This window comes from Pleuronectes platessa, chromosome 22, assembly GCF_947347685.1.
Source record: "Pleuronectes platessa chromosome 22, fPlePla1.1, whole genome shotgun sequence".
Lineage (NCBI taxonomy): Eukaryota > Metazoa > Chordata > Actinopteri > Pleuronectiformes > Pleuronectidae > Pleuronectes > Pleuronectes platessa.
Window position 1 is genome coordinate 10,331,847 of NC_070647.1, and position 16,033 is coordinate 10,347,879.

The 16,033-nt window shown below is 43.6% G+C and overlaps 1 protein-coding gene across 2 annotated transcripts; it reads right to left on the reverse strand.

The window, feature by feature from the left end:
• Nucleotides 1–564: 564 nt before the first annotated feature.
• On the reverse strand, nt 565–10,539 carry tmem168a (transmembrane protein 168a). 2 transcript variants are annotated; one of them, XM_053415217.1, is made up of 6 exons: nt 10,482–10,539; nt 8,941–9,901; nt 8,450–8,725; nt 6,894–7,036; nt 3,825–4,102; nt 565–2,183 (listed from the first exon to the last, which is right to left on the reverse strand). In XM_053415217.1, the coding sequence occupies exons 2-6, from the start codon at nt 9,772–9,774 to the stop codon at nt 1,633–1,635; spliced, it is 2,082 nt and encodes a 693-aa protein (XP_053271192.1). In that variant the 5' UTR covers nt 9,775–9,901; nt 10,482–10,539; the 3' UTR covers nt 565–1,632. The 2 variants fall into 2 exon arrangements, with proteins under 2 accessions (XP_053271192.1, XP_053271193.1); XM_053415218.1 differs by lacking the exon at nt 10,482–10,539 and adding an exon at nt 10,156–10,471.
• Nucleotides 10,540–16,033: the final 5,494 nt, after the last annotated feature.

The following is a 16,033-nucleotide window of genomic DNA, read 5'->3' on the forward strand; positions in this document are numbered from 1 at the left end:
ACAAGCTAAACACAGTGGGTTCAGAGTGCTGGAAATGTTTGCTCTGGTTCATGCCAGTTTCCTTCCCCTCTGTCCGTGATAAAATGTTGCTTCATTACCAAATTTCCTCCTTCTGAGATCTCACCGTGTATCTTGCTCTGTTCCTAATAGTGCCCTTCAAGAGTCAGGATACAGAGCTGCTCCCTGTGACGAGCAAATGACCCAGAAGCCCCTCAGACACATGTCAATCAAGGCTCTGGGACGAACAGAACTGAAAGATCAGCGAGCCAATCCCTTGGAGATGCTGTGTCATGTATTGTTTCATTTCCCCTCTCCCCCTTTACTCTCATTTCTCTCCAGGCTCATAATCCAAATATTTAGTTTTGCGAGAGCAGAGTCTGTATTTGCTCTAATGAGTTTTGCCGATCTGTCTGATACAAGTCTTGCCAAAGAGAAAATACTTTAAGTAAATTTTCAGGTGTTTTCAGGTACTTAGTGTATTTCTTTAAAAACGTTCTTATATCATTTCCATTTTTATCCAGCTCTTATGTATTTTTACTCTTTTCATACATGTCTCACACAGCGTTGTTAGACCAGCTTTTCATCCAGGTTTAATTATTGTATTTTTACACACCTCAGTAGAGGCACATGGGGAATGACACTTGGAAAACACCACTTGACCTCTTTGAAAACATCACAGAGAAACAAACTTATTTCAAGGCAGCAATCCTCTCCAGAGTTTGTGTGTGGGGGAGAGATGAAACGCAGCAAGTAGAGAAGGAAATAAAGAGGTCAGTGCACAGAAAGCAAGCACCCGGAACCTCTGGATTTGCTGCTTTGCATGACAAATCAAAACTGAGTTTCTAAAGAGCAAAATGACTACTTATAGATGAATTAATCTCAATATATTACAAATAGAAGGCTATTGTCTGGTGTTAATATACTATCATGCATCTGTCTTTGTTCGGTGCAGAAATAAATGGAATTTGAAACAACTGGAAAGAGAAAGGATCGCACAGCAAGAGCGGCAGGTCGAGGTCGGGTCCCTGGATCCAGAGGGTCACTGAGTTCATCAGTTCAACAGGCAATATTTTGTCCATCCTGTAGAAAGGCTTTCGGAAGACACTGAGCCCCTCCCCAGCTCAAACAACTGTCTCCTTAATCCTCTAAATACAAATAAGAGGCAAGGCAAGGATGTATAAGACACATAAATATAAAATAATTCAGCAAATTTAAGGCCCTCAGAAGGCACAGCATTGTAAAGATAAATTGGCACTATGTAGCAAAAAAAGAATTCCCAACAAAATAGAATTACAAAATAAGACAAACTGTCTTTCAATATGATCAATCATTAATATATGAAGACACCTTAATAAAGGCGCTGCACTCAGTAACTGTTGTTCTTTGAGCTCTTCATGTGCAGCATGCATGGGGTTATTATATTTGGCTTCCCATGGCCTCATTCTGGGGTCCCAATATAATATAGTGCATCAGTAATTATGATGCAAAGAATCTCTCTGAACACCTTCTCCTGTCTCCTCCTGGGGTAGAATCTTATATAAACACATTCTCCTTCTTTTATGTAAACACCGTGCACCCAACACACTCCCAACTTTTAAGACAACAAACAAACGCTACAGCTTCCCACGCGACCTATGAATGCACCAGTTTGATGCCCTGCCCAGTGTCCAGAACAGCGGGTGGGAACCAGGCGAGTTTGCACCTCCTGAAGCAGCGCAAACACACGCTGCACAACCAGAACAGGTTGAGACCACAGCACCAGTTGGAAAGGTACACCATGGGATATGTAGCCCTGGGGAAGTGGGTCTTCCAATGCTTGGCGACGTCGCTCCCGGTGGGCAGGTGCAGCGTGTAGTCGCTCCAGCGCTTGGACACGCCGTACGAGGCCGTCACTGTCCGGCCCTTTTCCGACCACTGGGTGTTGCTGTCCGGGTTGCAGTTGAACTCCACCCATTCGGAGGTGAAGTCCCCCAACAGAGGGATGTCTCCGGCCTCGGGGTCGACCCTGACGGTGGAGAGCTCCGCCCCCTGCACGGCCACATAGATCCCGTCCACCCGGCGCACCTCCTTGACCCAGGGGAGGGAGTTCTCCGTGTCCAGGACGAGGATGAGGCGGGAGTAGTGGCCGGCGTTCTTCTCCTTCCACAGCTCCAGCAACTGGGCCAGGTGGAGAGTCTCACCTCCTACAGCGGGGGAGGTCAGAGGGGAAGATGGAGAGGAGAGAGACAGAAAAGAGGATGAGCCCCTCTCAAGTACTTATCGCTGTGTCTTGTAAATTAACACCATGTTTCAATACAGACTCTAATACGGAAAAGCATTTTTGTATGGATGGATGGAGACACCACTGCAGCCGAGGTAGAAAAGCTAATTCCATTGGTTTGTGCGGCCCAATTAGTGAAGTGCACTTTCAGTTGACTCGCAAATAGACAAGTGGAAAAATGAGGCATTCTAGTGTTTTTACATCCTAACCATTTGCATGTTTCATTTACATTTAAAAAACAGCACTCTTGAACACACTCTGTGTTATATGCAGTGTTGTGGAGGTTACAGAGCTACCATCGGTTCCATGTCACGTTCAAGGACACCTCGACATGACTCGTGGCTGTTGATTGACAAAGTGGCTTTGAAGGGATCAGACCTGTCGACTTTCACTCGCGGGTCCGTCTGTGTGCCTGTCTGACGGCCGTCAGCGTGAGGACGAGTGTCCACACAAACTACGCAAACTTATTTCGTCCCTGTATAATTTAGCACTGGACACGGCTGCACTAAAGCTTCATAACTGCAGAAATCAGAGGACAGAAATAAAACTTTAAAAACAGAGACTGTCTCCAATTTGGATTTCTGTAAAAACTTGCTCACTTTCTCAAAAACACATCCCTTCAAGATGCTGATGACAAAGGAAAGTGATTATCTTTTCAACAGGGAGTTTTGTTCTCTGCCTGTTTGCAGCGTCACGCAGAGATAATGTGTCAAGTAATCTCAGAACAGAGGAGTGGGAGTCGACACGACGTTAACCTGCTGCGATTCTCATTTGCTGTTGAGGGACGGCTCGTGTCACAGCAGACCGTCGGCAACTTTCCCTCACAGACGTCTCAGCTGGAAACAAAACTTCAGCGGCGAGTCCTCCGCAGCGGTTTTAACTGTTTGGGTGCTCACAGTCTGATGTGCAAATCGAATCAGCCTCGGATTGACTGAGGGGAGCGAGGAATGAAAAACAATGGAAATCGGATTGTAATGCAAATAGTTTGCTGGGAGAATTCAGCATCGACCTGATGCCACTCAACACAACAGCTCGGCAGTAGATGGGACTTCTGTTCAGTGCCTGGCTGAAATCTTCAGTAATTGTTTATACGTAATAATTAGAGCAGATTTTTTGATGAAGCTGACAACACTGGACGTTTCGGCCATTTGTCCATCGTTTTTTCTTGTGTATTCTCTGCTTGTTTGCAATCTAGTTTCCTTCTGTTCTCAACAGCAACACATAATGATCAAGTGTGGCAGCTGGCTCAGCGTTTACACACACTGTACTGTATATTCTAATCATATCACAATTTTCAATTTTTTTCAGAGATGAACTAGTGTTTCCATCTGCTGACAGCTGCAGAAGTACCTCATACAGGTCACATGAAAGCATAGGTCAACTCCACTGGTGGTAGAAATGTAATTTGGAAGAATCGAATGATCGGCAATTGGCGATATTGGAGTCGGATGAAAGGGTCAGGGTAAGCGTTGGCTGGAATACGCTTGAGGACAAAACAAGAGACTAATACATAATCTCCATGGCGAAGGTAATGCAAATAATAACGTGGAAGTGCGGCTCTTACCTGACAGAGCCCACGACCCGGTGCCTTTGTACGTGTGCCCGCTGTAGAAAATCAGATAGGTGTCATGTCGGGGCCCGTCCACAGTGTGACGATCCAGAAAGTCCCGCAGCTTGGTCAGCATCGCCTCCAGGGTGACGCCGCTGGTGGAGTAGTCGCAGCCGAACGTCTGGATCATGTGGTGGGAGAAGAGGCGCTGCACACTGTTCAGCATGCCCGTGGAGCGCTGGTTCAACTGCTGCACCTGCTCAGGTGGTAGGAGAGTGGGCTGGCCGTTGGCACTGGACAAAAGAGAGGGAGACAGAGGAGAGGATATGAGAAAAACACAACGTACTACTGAGGAGGAAGTTTTTCAGAGGACGAGGTGAAAGAGAGGAGATGAGGAATGAAGGACTGAGGAGACAGTGACGAGGGGATGAGGAGGTAGAAAGGTAGGGAAAGTGAGACGGGGGGAAATAGGAGTGGTGAGGAATCACTGCTGGAGGAAATTACACAGGGATCGAGAGAAGAAGTGAGCAGGGTGACAAAAACTGACCCTAACACACTTCTACATTTTCATTTGAAAACACATCAACTCTGCTACGGATACAATTGTTGTCCACACTAATCCAGAGTTTTAGTAAATTCGCTGATGGACCTTTTTTAGTCTGGAAGGACAGAAACGAGGATGTTTGGAAACCGTTTGTGCAACGCTATCTCTTGGCCAATTGGGTCTTTTCGGTTGTGAAGTAGCCTTCGTTGATTCGTCAGGCTCCTATCACATGACCCGCATCCGGGAGAAAACACCTGGCATTAACCTGGGCTACCAGTGTAGAACGCAACAAGGATAATCAATTAGAAGCGTGCTGAAACTGTTAACTGCTGTTGTGCAGTTCAATTTTTGATTTTACAACGATACAACTGCTAACATGCTTGGGCAGAACTGTTACACTGACACTTGAATGAGTGATCACACGATATATGTGTTTTAGTATGGATGAGGATTCAAATATGGAACCAAAACGCTAGTCTAGACAGATAGCATTAGTTTAATGAAAACTTAGGAGCATCAGTGGAGGAGGAACTAAGGTTAAAGATGGTTGAGGGCAAGGGGATTTTTTAAGTGTGTGTGTGGAAGCACAAAGCCTTGCCTGATAATATAAGTGGATGATAACACAGAGGGGGCACACATGCACACACACACAAACACACTCCAAGTCAAGGCCAGCAGCTCTTCTATGCCGCCATACATTTTCTTTCCATCTCTGTACTTGATGTTATTCATGGGCAATCAGAAGATTAAGCCATACTTCACTCTCACGGACATCTGCATAACTCGGAGGCCATCACGGCATCTGCCCTATGCCCCCGCCGTCACCTCAAAGCTCACCTTGACAACAACAGCTGGAAGCTTATCTCCAGTGGATGAGATAGAATTGGTTTTCTGGCCACTGGGCAGATAAGTAGTTGTTGACAGCCAAAGCAGATGTATTCCTCAGGCCTGCAATGTCACACTGATAATGATGCTACCTGCGTTCAGCCGGGGTTTTCACCTCATGTCCTTTTCTGCCCTTTTACAGAAGAACATATACAAACAACAACGTTTTCTGTACAGCTGTAAATGACTGCAAACCTCTGTGTGGCTTCGACCAATACACTGTTCACCCAAAGCCATCTAATCTTTTCAGATCTTGCAGCCCCCAGGGGAGTGAACGCTTGTAGTTTGAGATTCCGACCACATCTTCCCCCGGTTACACTCTCTCTTTCATCCTTTTGAAAAAAAAAAAATCCTGTCCTTTTCTCCACCGATTTCTCAGCGCTCCACTCCTCCTCTCTCACAATTCCTCACCTTCCTCTTCTCTGTCTGTCCCTTTTGGCGTGTACCACCACTCTCCCCCGTTTACAACCTCAGTCATCTCCTCGTGTTTTCTTCCCCTCATGCCCACCTCCGTGTTGTTCCCTCCGCGCCTCCCCCCTTCTCACCCCTATCGCTCTCATCTCCCTGTGGGGCTCTTGTCATTGTGAAAACACGATCTGCAGCCATCATACAGGCGATTATACACTGCCCCATTCTCGTCGTGCACTCGGTTCTCCCTATGGACGCCACACATACGGCCATGCATACAGAGCGCCCACTGCTCCAACAGGACATCGGCTTGCATCCGAAATCACCTGGGAGAGTTAAACACAAGAAAGCCTGACATCCCCCCCGGAATGCTAACATCGGCTAAAATGTTCAATATACCAGCCCAAAATCTTCACAGGCTGGATTTTAAAACAGTGGAAAGCCTCTCGAGAAAAATACATAAATAAAATAAGCAGCGATGTATAACTGATGGCTGGGTTCTGCTGTTAAGAAGCAGGGGGCAAGATGTCGGCATCATCAAAACTAACTCGGCTATTTCACAAAGCGGTAGGCCGACTGAGAGGGCACTGGGAGAGGCATCAACGGCAGCTAATGGCCAAGTGCCGCAGCTGATCGACTTGTATGCCGTGGAGGGAGCAGTGGAATGATTCCTTAAGGGCCCAAACATTAGCAGCATGTTTATGGATAGTTATTGGCCTATTTATCCGGCTGGTTTTGTGATAACTGTAGAGGGAGTTGGAATGAGTGATCAAGACATTTACCAGGAGAAAAAAGAGCCAAAGCTTTTACTCATTAGTGCTTCTCATATATTTTTTTGTTTGTTTTTATTCATTTTGTTGGCAATTTTGTTTTAACTTTTTAACAGAATAACTTTCTGTTGTTATATTGACTGAAGGATAAATCAATTTGTCAAACTGAATAATAAAGAGATTGATCAATAATGAAAATGTGATTCAAGTGTGTAAGTTTGCCTGTCGGCCGAAATCCTTACCGATACCTTTTCCTTTAGAAACTAAAAATGAGTGTTTTAGCTCCATAATAATCCTATAATACAAAATAATACAAACAAACCTGAATAAGCATTTCAGGTGATCACTCACGTACACTGCCATACATGCCACCATAAAGAGGAGTTAGATTATTCAAGGGTTATGCCTAACCCTAACCCAAGTGGCAACAGTGATGCAGTCCTGTGAATGCAGCCTCAGTCTGTATGTCTCCAGTACCTGCTGTAGGCCGTTGGTATGACCAGTGCGTATCCGACGCAGGTTCCCCCCAGGCAGCTGCCCAGCTCGTGGAACAAACCGTGGGCCAGAGACTCCAGAGGCAACACCACCAGCAGAGCGCTGAGAAAGAGGCCGTTCGAGGGCTGCGGAAAATATCAAAGAATCAGAGTCACTTTCTCTCACAAGCAACAGCGCGTACAAAAGCAATCAGAGCCAGATAATTGGTGGTGACACTTTGCGAGACGGTGATACAATAGGGGACTGACAGCGTTATTATTGCAGGACAGAACATGACAGGACCTAACTGAATGGAGACACAATGCGCTGTTTGGCAGAAGACTAAACATCCCGAGCTCCCATTAAAAGCGTACAATTACTGCAGTGTACGGGCCTGTACATTCTGAGTGAACTCGAGACAATAAAACTACTAATTTTATCTGCTAAAAGTATTTTACATTTTAATGTTTAAATGTCAAAGACCAAATTGAAAAATAAAATTCTGGCAGTTACACAAATAGCCAAATAAATGTATCATACAATGTAGTAGCACGAACTAGATCCTGTGCTACAAAGACTTAATTGTTATTCTTGCATAAATCAATACCTGCATAGTTAAGTGGAGCCACACTTGAACCTGCAAGATGTATTTACAATATTTTTAGGTGCCTGAATATACGACTATGAAGCACAATACAGCATTAACAGAGGAATTGAGTGTTGCAGTCGTTGACCCCAAGCTGTGGGAGTCTGGCGTAACTCGTGAGAAGCTCTGCACCTCATTCATGAGCTGATTTACAGACAAGGAAAGTCTCTTTTAAAAGTGCTATTCTTCTTTTCATACCATTCGCACTTACAAATTTCCACACAGACTTTTGAAAGGAAGATATGATACATACAAAGTAAAAAAGTAATAATCTAGTTTAGTGGGTCTCCCGTATAAACTCATTGCAAAGCAGTGAAACAAATATAACAGCTCGCACTGTGGCCTTAAAGATTTGATTTGATTTGATTTAAGATCTTTGAGTTGAATCAACACATCTGAGAATATTCTGAGTTTGACAAAGCTGGGTTTATTGCTGTGTTGATCTGAATCGTAACTTTCTCAAAGATCAGAGATGACAGCTCCTTCTTTCTCAGGCAAGTTTGCATCTAACAGGAACAGATCTCAAATTAAGACCCGGCCCCATGAGACTCTTACAAGCTAAACGTCTAATAAGGCTAAATAAGTTATTGCTGCTCCTTATGCAAGTAGATAGGGATATTAAGGTGCTAATTAAAATTGGTTACGCATGAGAGCTGAGCTGATTCAGCTTCCGGAGCATCTTCTAACTACACCACAGCCACTAGCAATTCTCTAGGAGTTTATGGAATGGGTGCAATATGTGTTTACAGGGGACTTGTCATGACGATAAAAATGCTAAAGCTGGAAGAGGAGGAATTACAGCAGGAGCCTTATCGAGTTCTTCTAGAACATTCTGGCTTTTGTGACCAGCTTTCTGCATTCTGGCTTTTGTGTCTTCCTCTTACATTAGAAATGTGACTTTATTTTCTCTTACCTGCCAGGACACAGCCCCCAGTATCACCGTGGACAGCAAGCTAAAGAACACCAGCCGTTCTGAAATGAGGCAGAAGTGTCGGATGCCCCTGGAGGCCATGACTTGCTCCAGACTGCGGCTACTGGACCGCTGGGCCCGCCAGGCCTTCTGACACTCGCTCAGCTTCGTGTGAAATCCCCAAATTGTGATCAGCAGAATAATGTGGCAGATGGCCCAGAAAATGCCGAAGAGGCAAAAGCCGGGGATCACCAGATACCACAGCTCCAAGTGGCCAAGCTATGAAAACAGATGAAGTGTCAATAAACAGCCTTAAAATACAAGTAAACTAGCAACTTAAAATCTGTGTCATAGTTTAAAAAACACGTTACAGTTGGAATAAAAAGTCTGTTTGGAGAGATCATCCTTTTCTGAGTTACACAAACACCTAATGACTGGCATAATGGAAATGTCAATTTTCTGACACAAACATTTTTGCAAAATGCTGAGTGTACCTTCAAGGCGGCCAGGACAAAGAAGGCCAGCTCAGTCACACTCAGAGGCAGCAGGGACAGCCTCCTCCAGACGTTCCCCAGAGAGAGCACTGGCATCCAGCGGACGCTGGGCCCCAGCCCACTGAAGTACACGTCCAGCACAGGCTCACACAGTAGCCCGCCCATGTAGCAGCCTAAAGCAAATGGGTTGGCTGCGATGCCTATGGCCTGGAAAAACACAAGAGACGTAACCAGGGCAAAGCAGATGAGGTTGGGCAAGGCCAGGAGGGATTTCATCCGAAGGTCCACAATCAGAGCGCCCAGGGCCACTACCAAGCCTACTATGGCCGCTGACTTGTGAAGAAGCATGGTGGTGCTGGCAATGCCAAATCCCAGGAGCTCCAGCATCTCGGTTGATGTCAACAGAGTGGCTTTGTAATGGATGGAGCTGCATATTCGCTCGGTTACAGCCCAAACAGTTTTCAAAATAATACTGGTGAGGAGGAGATAGTTGGCGACCAGTTCCTTGACGTCTGAATCCAAAGCGGGGCTGTTGAGGAAGCACAGAAGCCCGAGCAGGAAGCCACACCACAGATGGTACAAGCTGAGGCTGGCTCTCTCCATGGAAAAGTAGTAGTAGAGGATGCTGGCTATCCCCAGGACGAAGAGGCCCAGGATGAAGATGACCAGGATCATCGGCTCGCTGGTCACCTCCCAGCGCACGTACATGCCCACGCACACCGCCACCAGGAGGTTGATGCTGGACAGGTAGCCCAGGAAACGCACGGACGTGAACACGTCCACCTCCTTGGGTCTATCGACTGTGAGCTCCTCCTCATCTTCTTCCGGAGCCATGGCTGACTTTATCCCTGTTTATCCAAACTTCAGCTGCAGTGAATTTCCTCCTGTCTTCTTCTCTGGACAATCACAGGTCTGTAAATGGAGGATGAGGCCTCTTCATGGCTCTGTGCAATATCAACCCCTGTTAACAATCCAACAGAAATGGTACACGAATGAACAAGGAGTCTCTCTGAACTGCTGTCAGGCAAACAAAGCTATGTATATTTCTGCACACATGCGTATTAGTTACGTGTATCATGTCCTGAGGAATGTCAGAGATTTGTTTGCTCTAAAACCAGTTCAACACCTATTAGTTCATATTATGTTCACACATTATAACATAAAAGAGGGATACAAGGACTTTGAACATGCTACAGTTCGATTAGCTACACTTACTAATAAATCTAGGGCGAGTGCATCAAAACAATTCAGCAAATGTCCCAACCAACAAAAGCCTGACAACTTCTCAGCAATATAAATCTGTGTCCGCGGAGCAGCTCCGTGTTTCTGACGATGTGGCACTGACTGCAGACGGAAGTTCGCTAACTAACTTAGCCTCCCTGCGGACTTTTCATTCGCTGTCAGCTAACGCGCTAAACGACGTTTTAATATCATCACTTCAACAGTTTAAATGAGGAAAATCTGTTCTTGTATAAATGTCTGAGTGAGCGCTGTGACAACTAAACAGGAGGTTATGTGTTTATAGTGAAAGTGTTGCTTACATTTCGTTTGTTTAGGTGAAAGCATCTCCGCTTCCGGATTCTCGGGAACTACGGCATCTCGCAAGTGTCAAAGAGAAAAAAGGCTGCGCTTTTTCACAATGTTATTGAATCTATGCGCAGTATAGAACCTTATGGTAGTAGTAATAATGATAATAATAATATACTTTTTTATATAACACCTTTCAAAAACCCCATTACTAATTATATATAAAGGGGACAAATCAAAACAAAAAACAGAGAAGAGAAAAGTAAATCAAACAACTTAAATCAAATAATGTCCTCAAACATTAAACACAGCAAATAATAAAGTACAAAATCCATGATAAAAGACAACAATTGGAATAATACAACCGCATTTAAAACTAAAGGAAAAAGGAAAGGATCAAATAGATATTAGCAATAGTCATTCCATAAAAGTCAATTTTGACAGGTAGCTTAAAGATTACCATTAACAACAATAAATAGTATAACAAAAACAAATTCCACCTCTGATTCTGCACATCCAGCCCAACTTTCACCTTCAATTTTTTAAAGACATTGTGACTTGTCATTGACCCTGATGGTTATAATCAATGTTATTAATCACAGAGATGCTTTTCTTCTGTTATGACATGTCTGTGAGCGTATTTATAGCACACACCCTCAAGCTAGGGACAGATTACATAGTTCATTCCGCCCATCCATTCATCTCTTATCAATTATCTATACCAGTTATCCTTCGAGGGTCACTGGGGCACTGGATCCAATCCCAGCTGACATTGGGTGAGGAGAAGCAGGGTACATCCAGGACAGGTCACCAGTCCATCACATGGCGAACAGATTGCAAATTACATATTAAATCAATCAAACCATCAATAATCAAACAAAAAAAATGATATATAATATTCATGAATCAAAATATCAAATGTGCATGTGATGGACTTCAGTTTGTTGACACTTCTGATGTTTTCTAATGAAATTGTTCTGTTCTAGAATGTATTGAAATATATGCAAAATATCCCTTTTAATGCCAATGGCTCTAAAATGATCTGTAAATTGTCCTGTGATTGTAACTCGAATATTCAATGAAAAGCCTGTTACTTGCTCCAATCCTGCAACTCGAGACTACAAAAGTCTCACTACAGTGGGCTTTGTAGACCGAGATAAACCCGGTGGCCTCTAGGATAAGAAGCCTATTTACTGGAGAACTGAGGAGAATCCTGTTAAAAGGTTTATTTAGGATTTTCTACTGACGCAATAAATGTAACGATCAGGGGAACATCAAGAATCAGGCTTACTCAACACCCTGAGGGTGAACTCAGCAAGCCGACGCATGCATGTGTGTACATTTTTCATATATGTGTTTTTCCGAGTGTGTGTGTGTGTGTTTGTGTGTATGTATGTGTATGTATGTATGTGTGTGCTGCTTTGATCAGATGTTGACATAAGGCACGACTGGGAACATACAGTGCTTTAGCCCCCTCAGCTGCTGATGCACAAAGGCCTCTCATATGTTTATGCAGCTTTTGTGAGTAACAGAATACACATGATGGAGTATTTATAATACAAAGTATGAGTAACTTTATTTAGTTACATCCACAATTGCAGGTCTAACAAACAACAACGATGTAACATAGATTGTATATGAAAATTTACAACATCCCAGCTCCCGAAAAGTAAAGCTAAATCATCTTGATTGCCACCTGGTGGCTGGCTGTGGTATATGTCATCAACCTTGCCTCCTCCATGTTAGTGGAACTGGACGGAACTAAAAAGTCGACGTAGATGTTAAATAAAAGTTTCCCAAAAAATTCTTTCTTTCTTTTAAGGTAGTTCTTATCACACCTACGTTTGTGTCTGATGTAATCTAAAAAGAAATACACAGAGCATGATGTGCACTATATCTTTGGCCACTTATCAACATACTATTAAACAACCGTCTTAGCGTCCAAGCTTCATGTGAGTTTTTTCCCTCGCCCTGTGCAGCATTGCGGATTTCAGGGATGGTCATTTCTGTCTATTTCACCCATTCGATGCAGTACGAAAACAGAGAAGGTCAAAACGTTTGTTTTTGGTTTTACAATAAGAGGATTAGTTGAAAGGCAGAAAAGTGGAGACAAAAAGTATTTGTAAAATCCCCTTTGTGTTTATCCTTGTCTTGGTCCCTGGATTTCACTGTGACATATCATACTCTGGGAAATAAAAGGTCAAAGGAAAACTGGAATCTTCGTCCTTTTTGCCATAAACATCATCATCAGAGTGAGTCCTGTGTTCAGTCTACTGGGGTTTGCAATGTTGTGTCAAAGCCTCATTCATTCACAGTGTAACAAGCTCCCATAATGTAAGACATGTAAATGTATTTGTTAAGCGCTTACCCTAACCCTTACCCTAGTCTTATTAAAGTAATATACACGATGAGCCACATTCACCTATTCACACAGCTCAACTACAGGTTTATAAACCATATATACTGTGTGGACTGGAGCCGGGGATCAAACCACCCACCTTCTACTGGTTGACCCAATCTGTAGAATTCCTTAGCCACAACAGAGCTGCCCAAAGTGTATCAAAGTATTTACTCAAGCTGAGAACTGTATGAGAATTTCTCACAAATTAAGAAGGATTTCTTCTCTCATCTGTATTGATATATAATTTAAAACCAACCCTCTCAACACCGTGTTTATGTCTGAGAGCGGGATGTAAACACTGAGATGTGCTGTGATCCATTGGTCCTTATTCATAATCCTCAACTTCTAATTGACCAGAACATTAACTGAAATCCAGTTTGAACTCAGGATTCTCAGTGAATAACACTAATACTGCTTAAACATATTAGTATATATTGTTTTTCACACCATCAGTAAAGGGTTTTCCATGATAAGAGCTTATGTAAATGAGGAAGATCAGGGGTGTTGTGCATTAAGAACACAGCGAATGCAATATATCAAATCAGATTTTTTCCTCCTGCATATGTTCCTTCCACACAAATTGTCAGTGATTATACTCTGCACATTTCCATGATCACATCACATTCATATGTTTCCCTGTGTCTCTCTGATGTAAATGCTTTAACCAGCGACTCCCACTTCCAATTACTGTGAGCAGTGCAGGGTATACATACCGTACCTTGCAGTATATTTGTGCAATTAAATTTGTACTGCTCCTGCATAAGCGGCATCAGTTTCATATTTGGAAAGGTGTTTCTTTTGTGGCTGTTGAAGTCTTACTGCCTGAGTCTATTTAAAGGAAAACACAAGGAGCCGATTGACTGATCTCAATCCAATCCTTTCTTTGTATAACTCCTCAGCAGCAGGATTGCAGTGCTGTGGTGGTTGATCGCCTGGGAATGTGGTTCCTTTGGTCCTGGGACTGCAGAAAAAAAAAAATCTATTTGCCCAGTAAAGATATACTTGTGCTGTGAACAGGCACCAGCAGTTACAACCTTTTCACAGCAGAAGACAGTTACGTGTGTGTGTTTGTGTGTGTCTGTGTTTGTGTATCCACTGATGTATAAGGCAGATGGATAACATCACACAAGGGAGAGCTTTCCTCATGCAAGATAGTTATGTGGAAGCTGCTTGCATTAGACGTCCGTTAATTCCTCTGAACATCCATTTATTTCTGGAGGAAGAAGACGACACATAACACCATGAAAGAGTTGTCACATTTATTTAATTAAAGCCTTCAAGTTGCCTTCATGCATAATTGAAGAATCCAGCGATCAAGTAATTTCTCTAAACTGTAGTGTGTGTGTGTATGTGTGTGTGCGTGTGTGTGTGTGTGTGTGTGTGTGTGTGTGTGTGTGTGTGTGTGTGTGTGCGTGCGTGCAAGGTGTGCGTAATGAGCCATCCTCGAAGATGAAGGGCACTACCGCTGCACACATCCTGATCAGAGCTCACGAATGGTGCAGAAATTTTGTGATCCCTTGAAGGTTACAGCGAAAAAGATCTTCAGAAAACACAGATAGAGATGGAGCCGGAGGGAGAAAAAGAGCGAGAGAGTTACTTTTGAAATGAAGATGGGTTATGTGAGGATAGAGAGAGGGAGAGAGAGAGGGAGAGAGAGAGAGGGGAGGGATATAGGAGACTAAAGGAGACAGGCTCATCTGAATTATGCAGAGGCTACCTTCATTCTAATGTCAGACACACCTCCACACCACCTGCATGTGCCAGACTGCACAAGAAAACAGCCATACACACACTAACACATACACACACTCACAGGATTGCGCAGATATCCTAATTATTTAGTTCCATTCTTTGTTGACAGCCTATAACGCAAACCTTGTTCCTGACCTTAAACATGACCAATTCATGCCTAACCCTAAATTTAACATGACCACAATTCACATCTTATACCACTAACCTTAGACAAGATCTCAGAAGTAAAGTTTCGCCTCCTCAGGGGTTAGGTCCCCATGAGGTGTACTGGTTCATATTAACATGACTCATCTTATTTAGCTCGACAATCAGTGGTATATCATTGAAGTTTTGCGAATTTTTATAAAAACCTATTCCCTCTGCCCCAGCTGTGTCCATTGGCTGTGTTAGCTTATTATTTATTTATTGATTAAAGGTTGGGATGTTAACCAATGAATGATGGTTTTAATAAGGTATGTCTGAAGTCTTTGTAACACTCACGGTCCCAGCGTGTCTGTGCTCGCTACAAAGTAGCTCTTTGAACACACGCACACACACACACACACACACACACACAAAGACAACACACGCCTGAAATACTGTGAATATGAATGTTCATTTGTATTCCAGTGTCAAGTGAGTATTCAGAGCCTGTTCACTACCACCACATGAATAAGTAGTTATATGGTTTCACAGTTATGCTTGATTTGAGAAGCGATTCGAATTTTGGGCTCTGGCGTTAGTAAACAAGGCCACTACTGTAAGTGGTGCTTCATTGCATAGAAGCCACACTTCTTCCTACATTAGGGCTCTGAACCTCGGCTGCAGGATCATTGCACAAGTAAAAAGAGTATCGCATGAAAACATGAGCAGTGGTTTGAAAAGTCTAAAAAAGAGCAGAGGACAAAATAAAGAATCTATTTCCACTCTTTGGCTCACTGGGGGTTTAATCTATCAGACTCTGTCAGCATCACTGTGCAAATGTCTGCGATAGAGCCGCTTAATTACAGACTACCTTTCTGTATCCTTCATCCTGACAGCGCAGAGTTAGGGTTCAGCAGGAACTGAGAGACAGGACTAATTTTAAGTTAAATACAGGTGATTTTAGCGTGTACCGGGTGACTGGCCTCATGTAGTTTGCCTGTCAGGTGATGGGGTTGCGTCGGCGTCCTCCTTCATGCATCATAATGGTGCAAGACACACGTCTGTGGGGGTGAGAGGTCTGTTCAATCAGAGTTTCATCTTCTGAGAAATCAATGTGATGGAGCGCTGCACCCAAAGTGGATGTTAGGAGAGGCAGACAGAATCAGAAGCCCGGAATCAAAAGTCGTCTGTGCCTGGTACATCCATCAATGCTGAGATGAATTTTGTAAGTGAAAAAAAGGGCCTCAGGTAGAGGGAGAGAAACGCTGAGAGAGGCTGATGAGGGAGAGG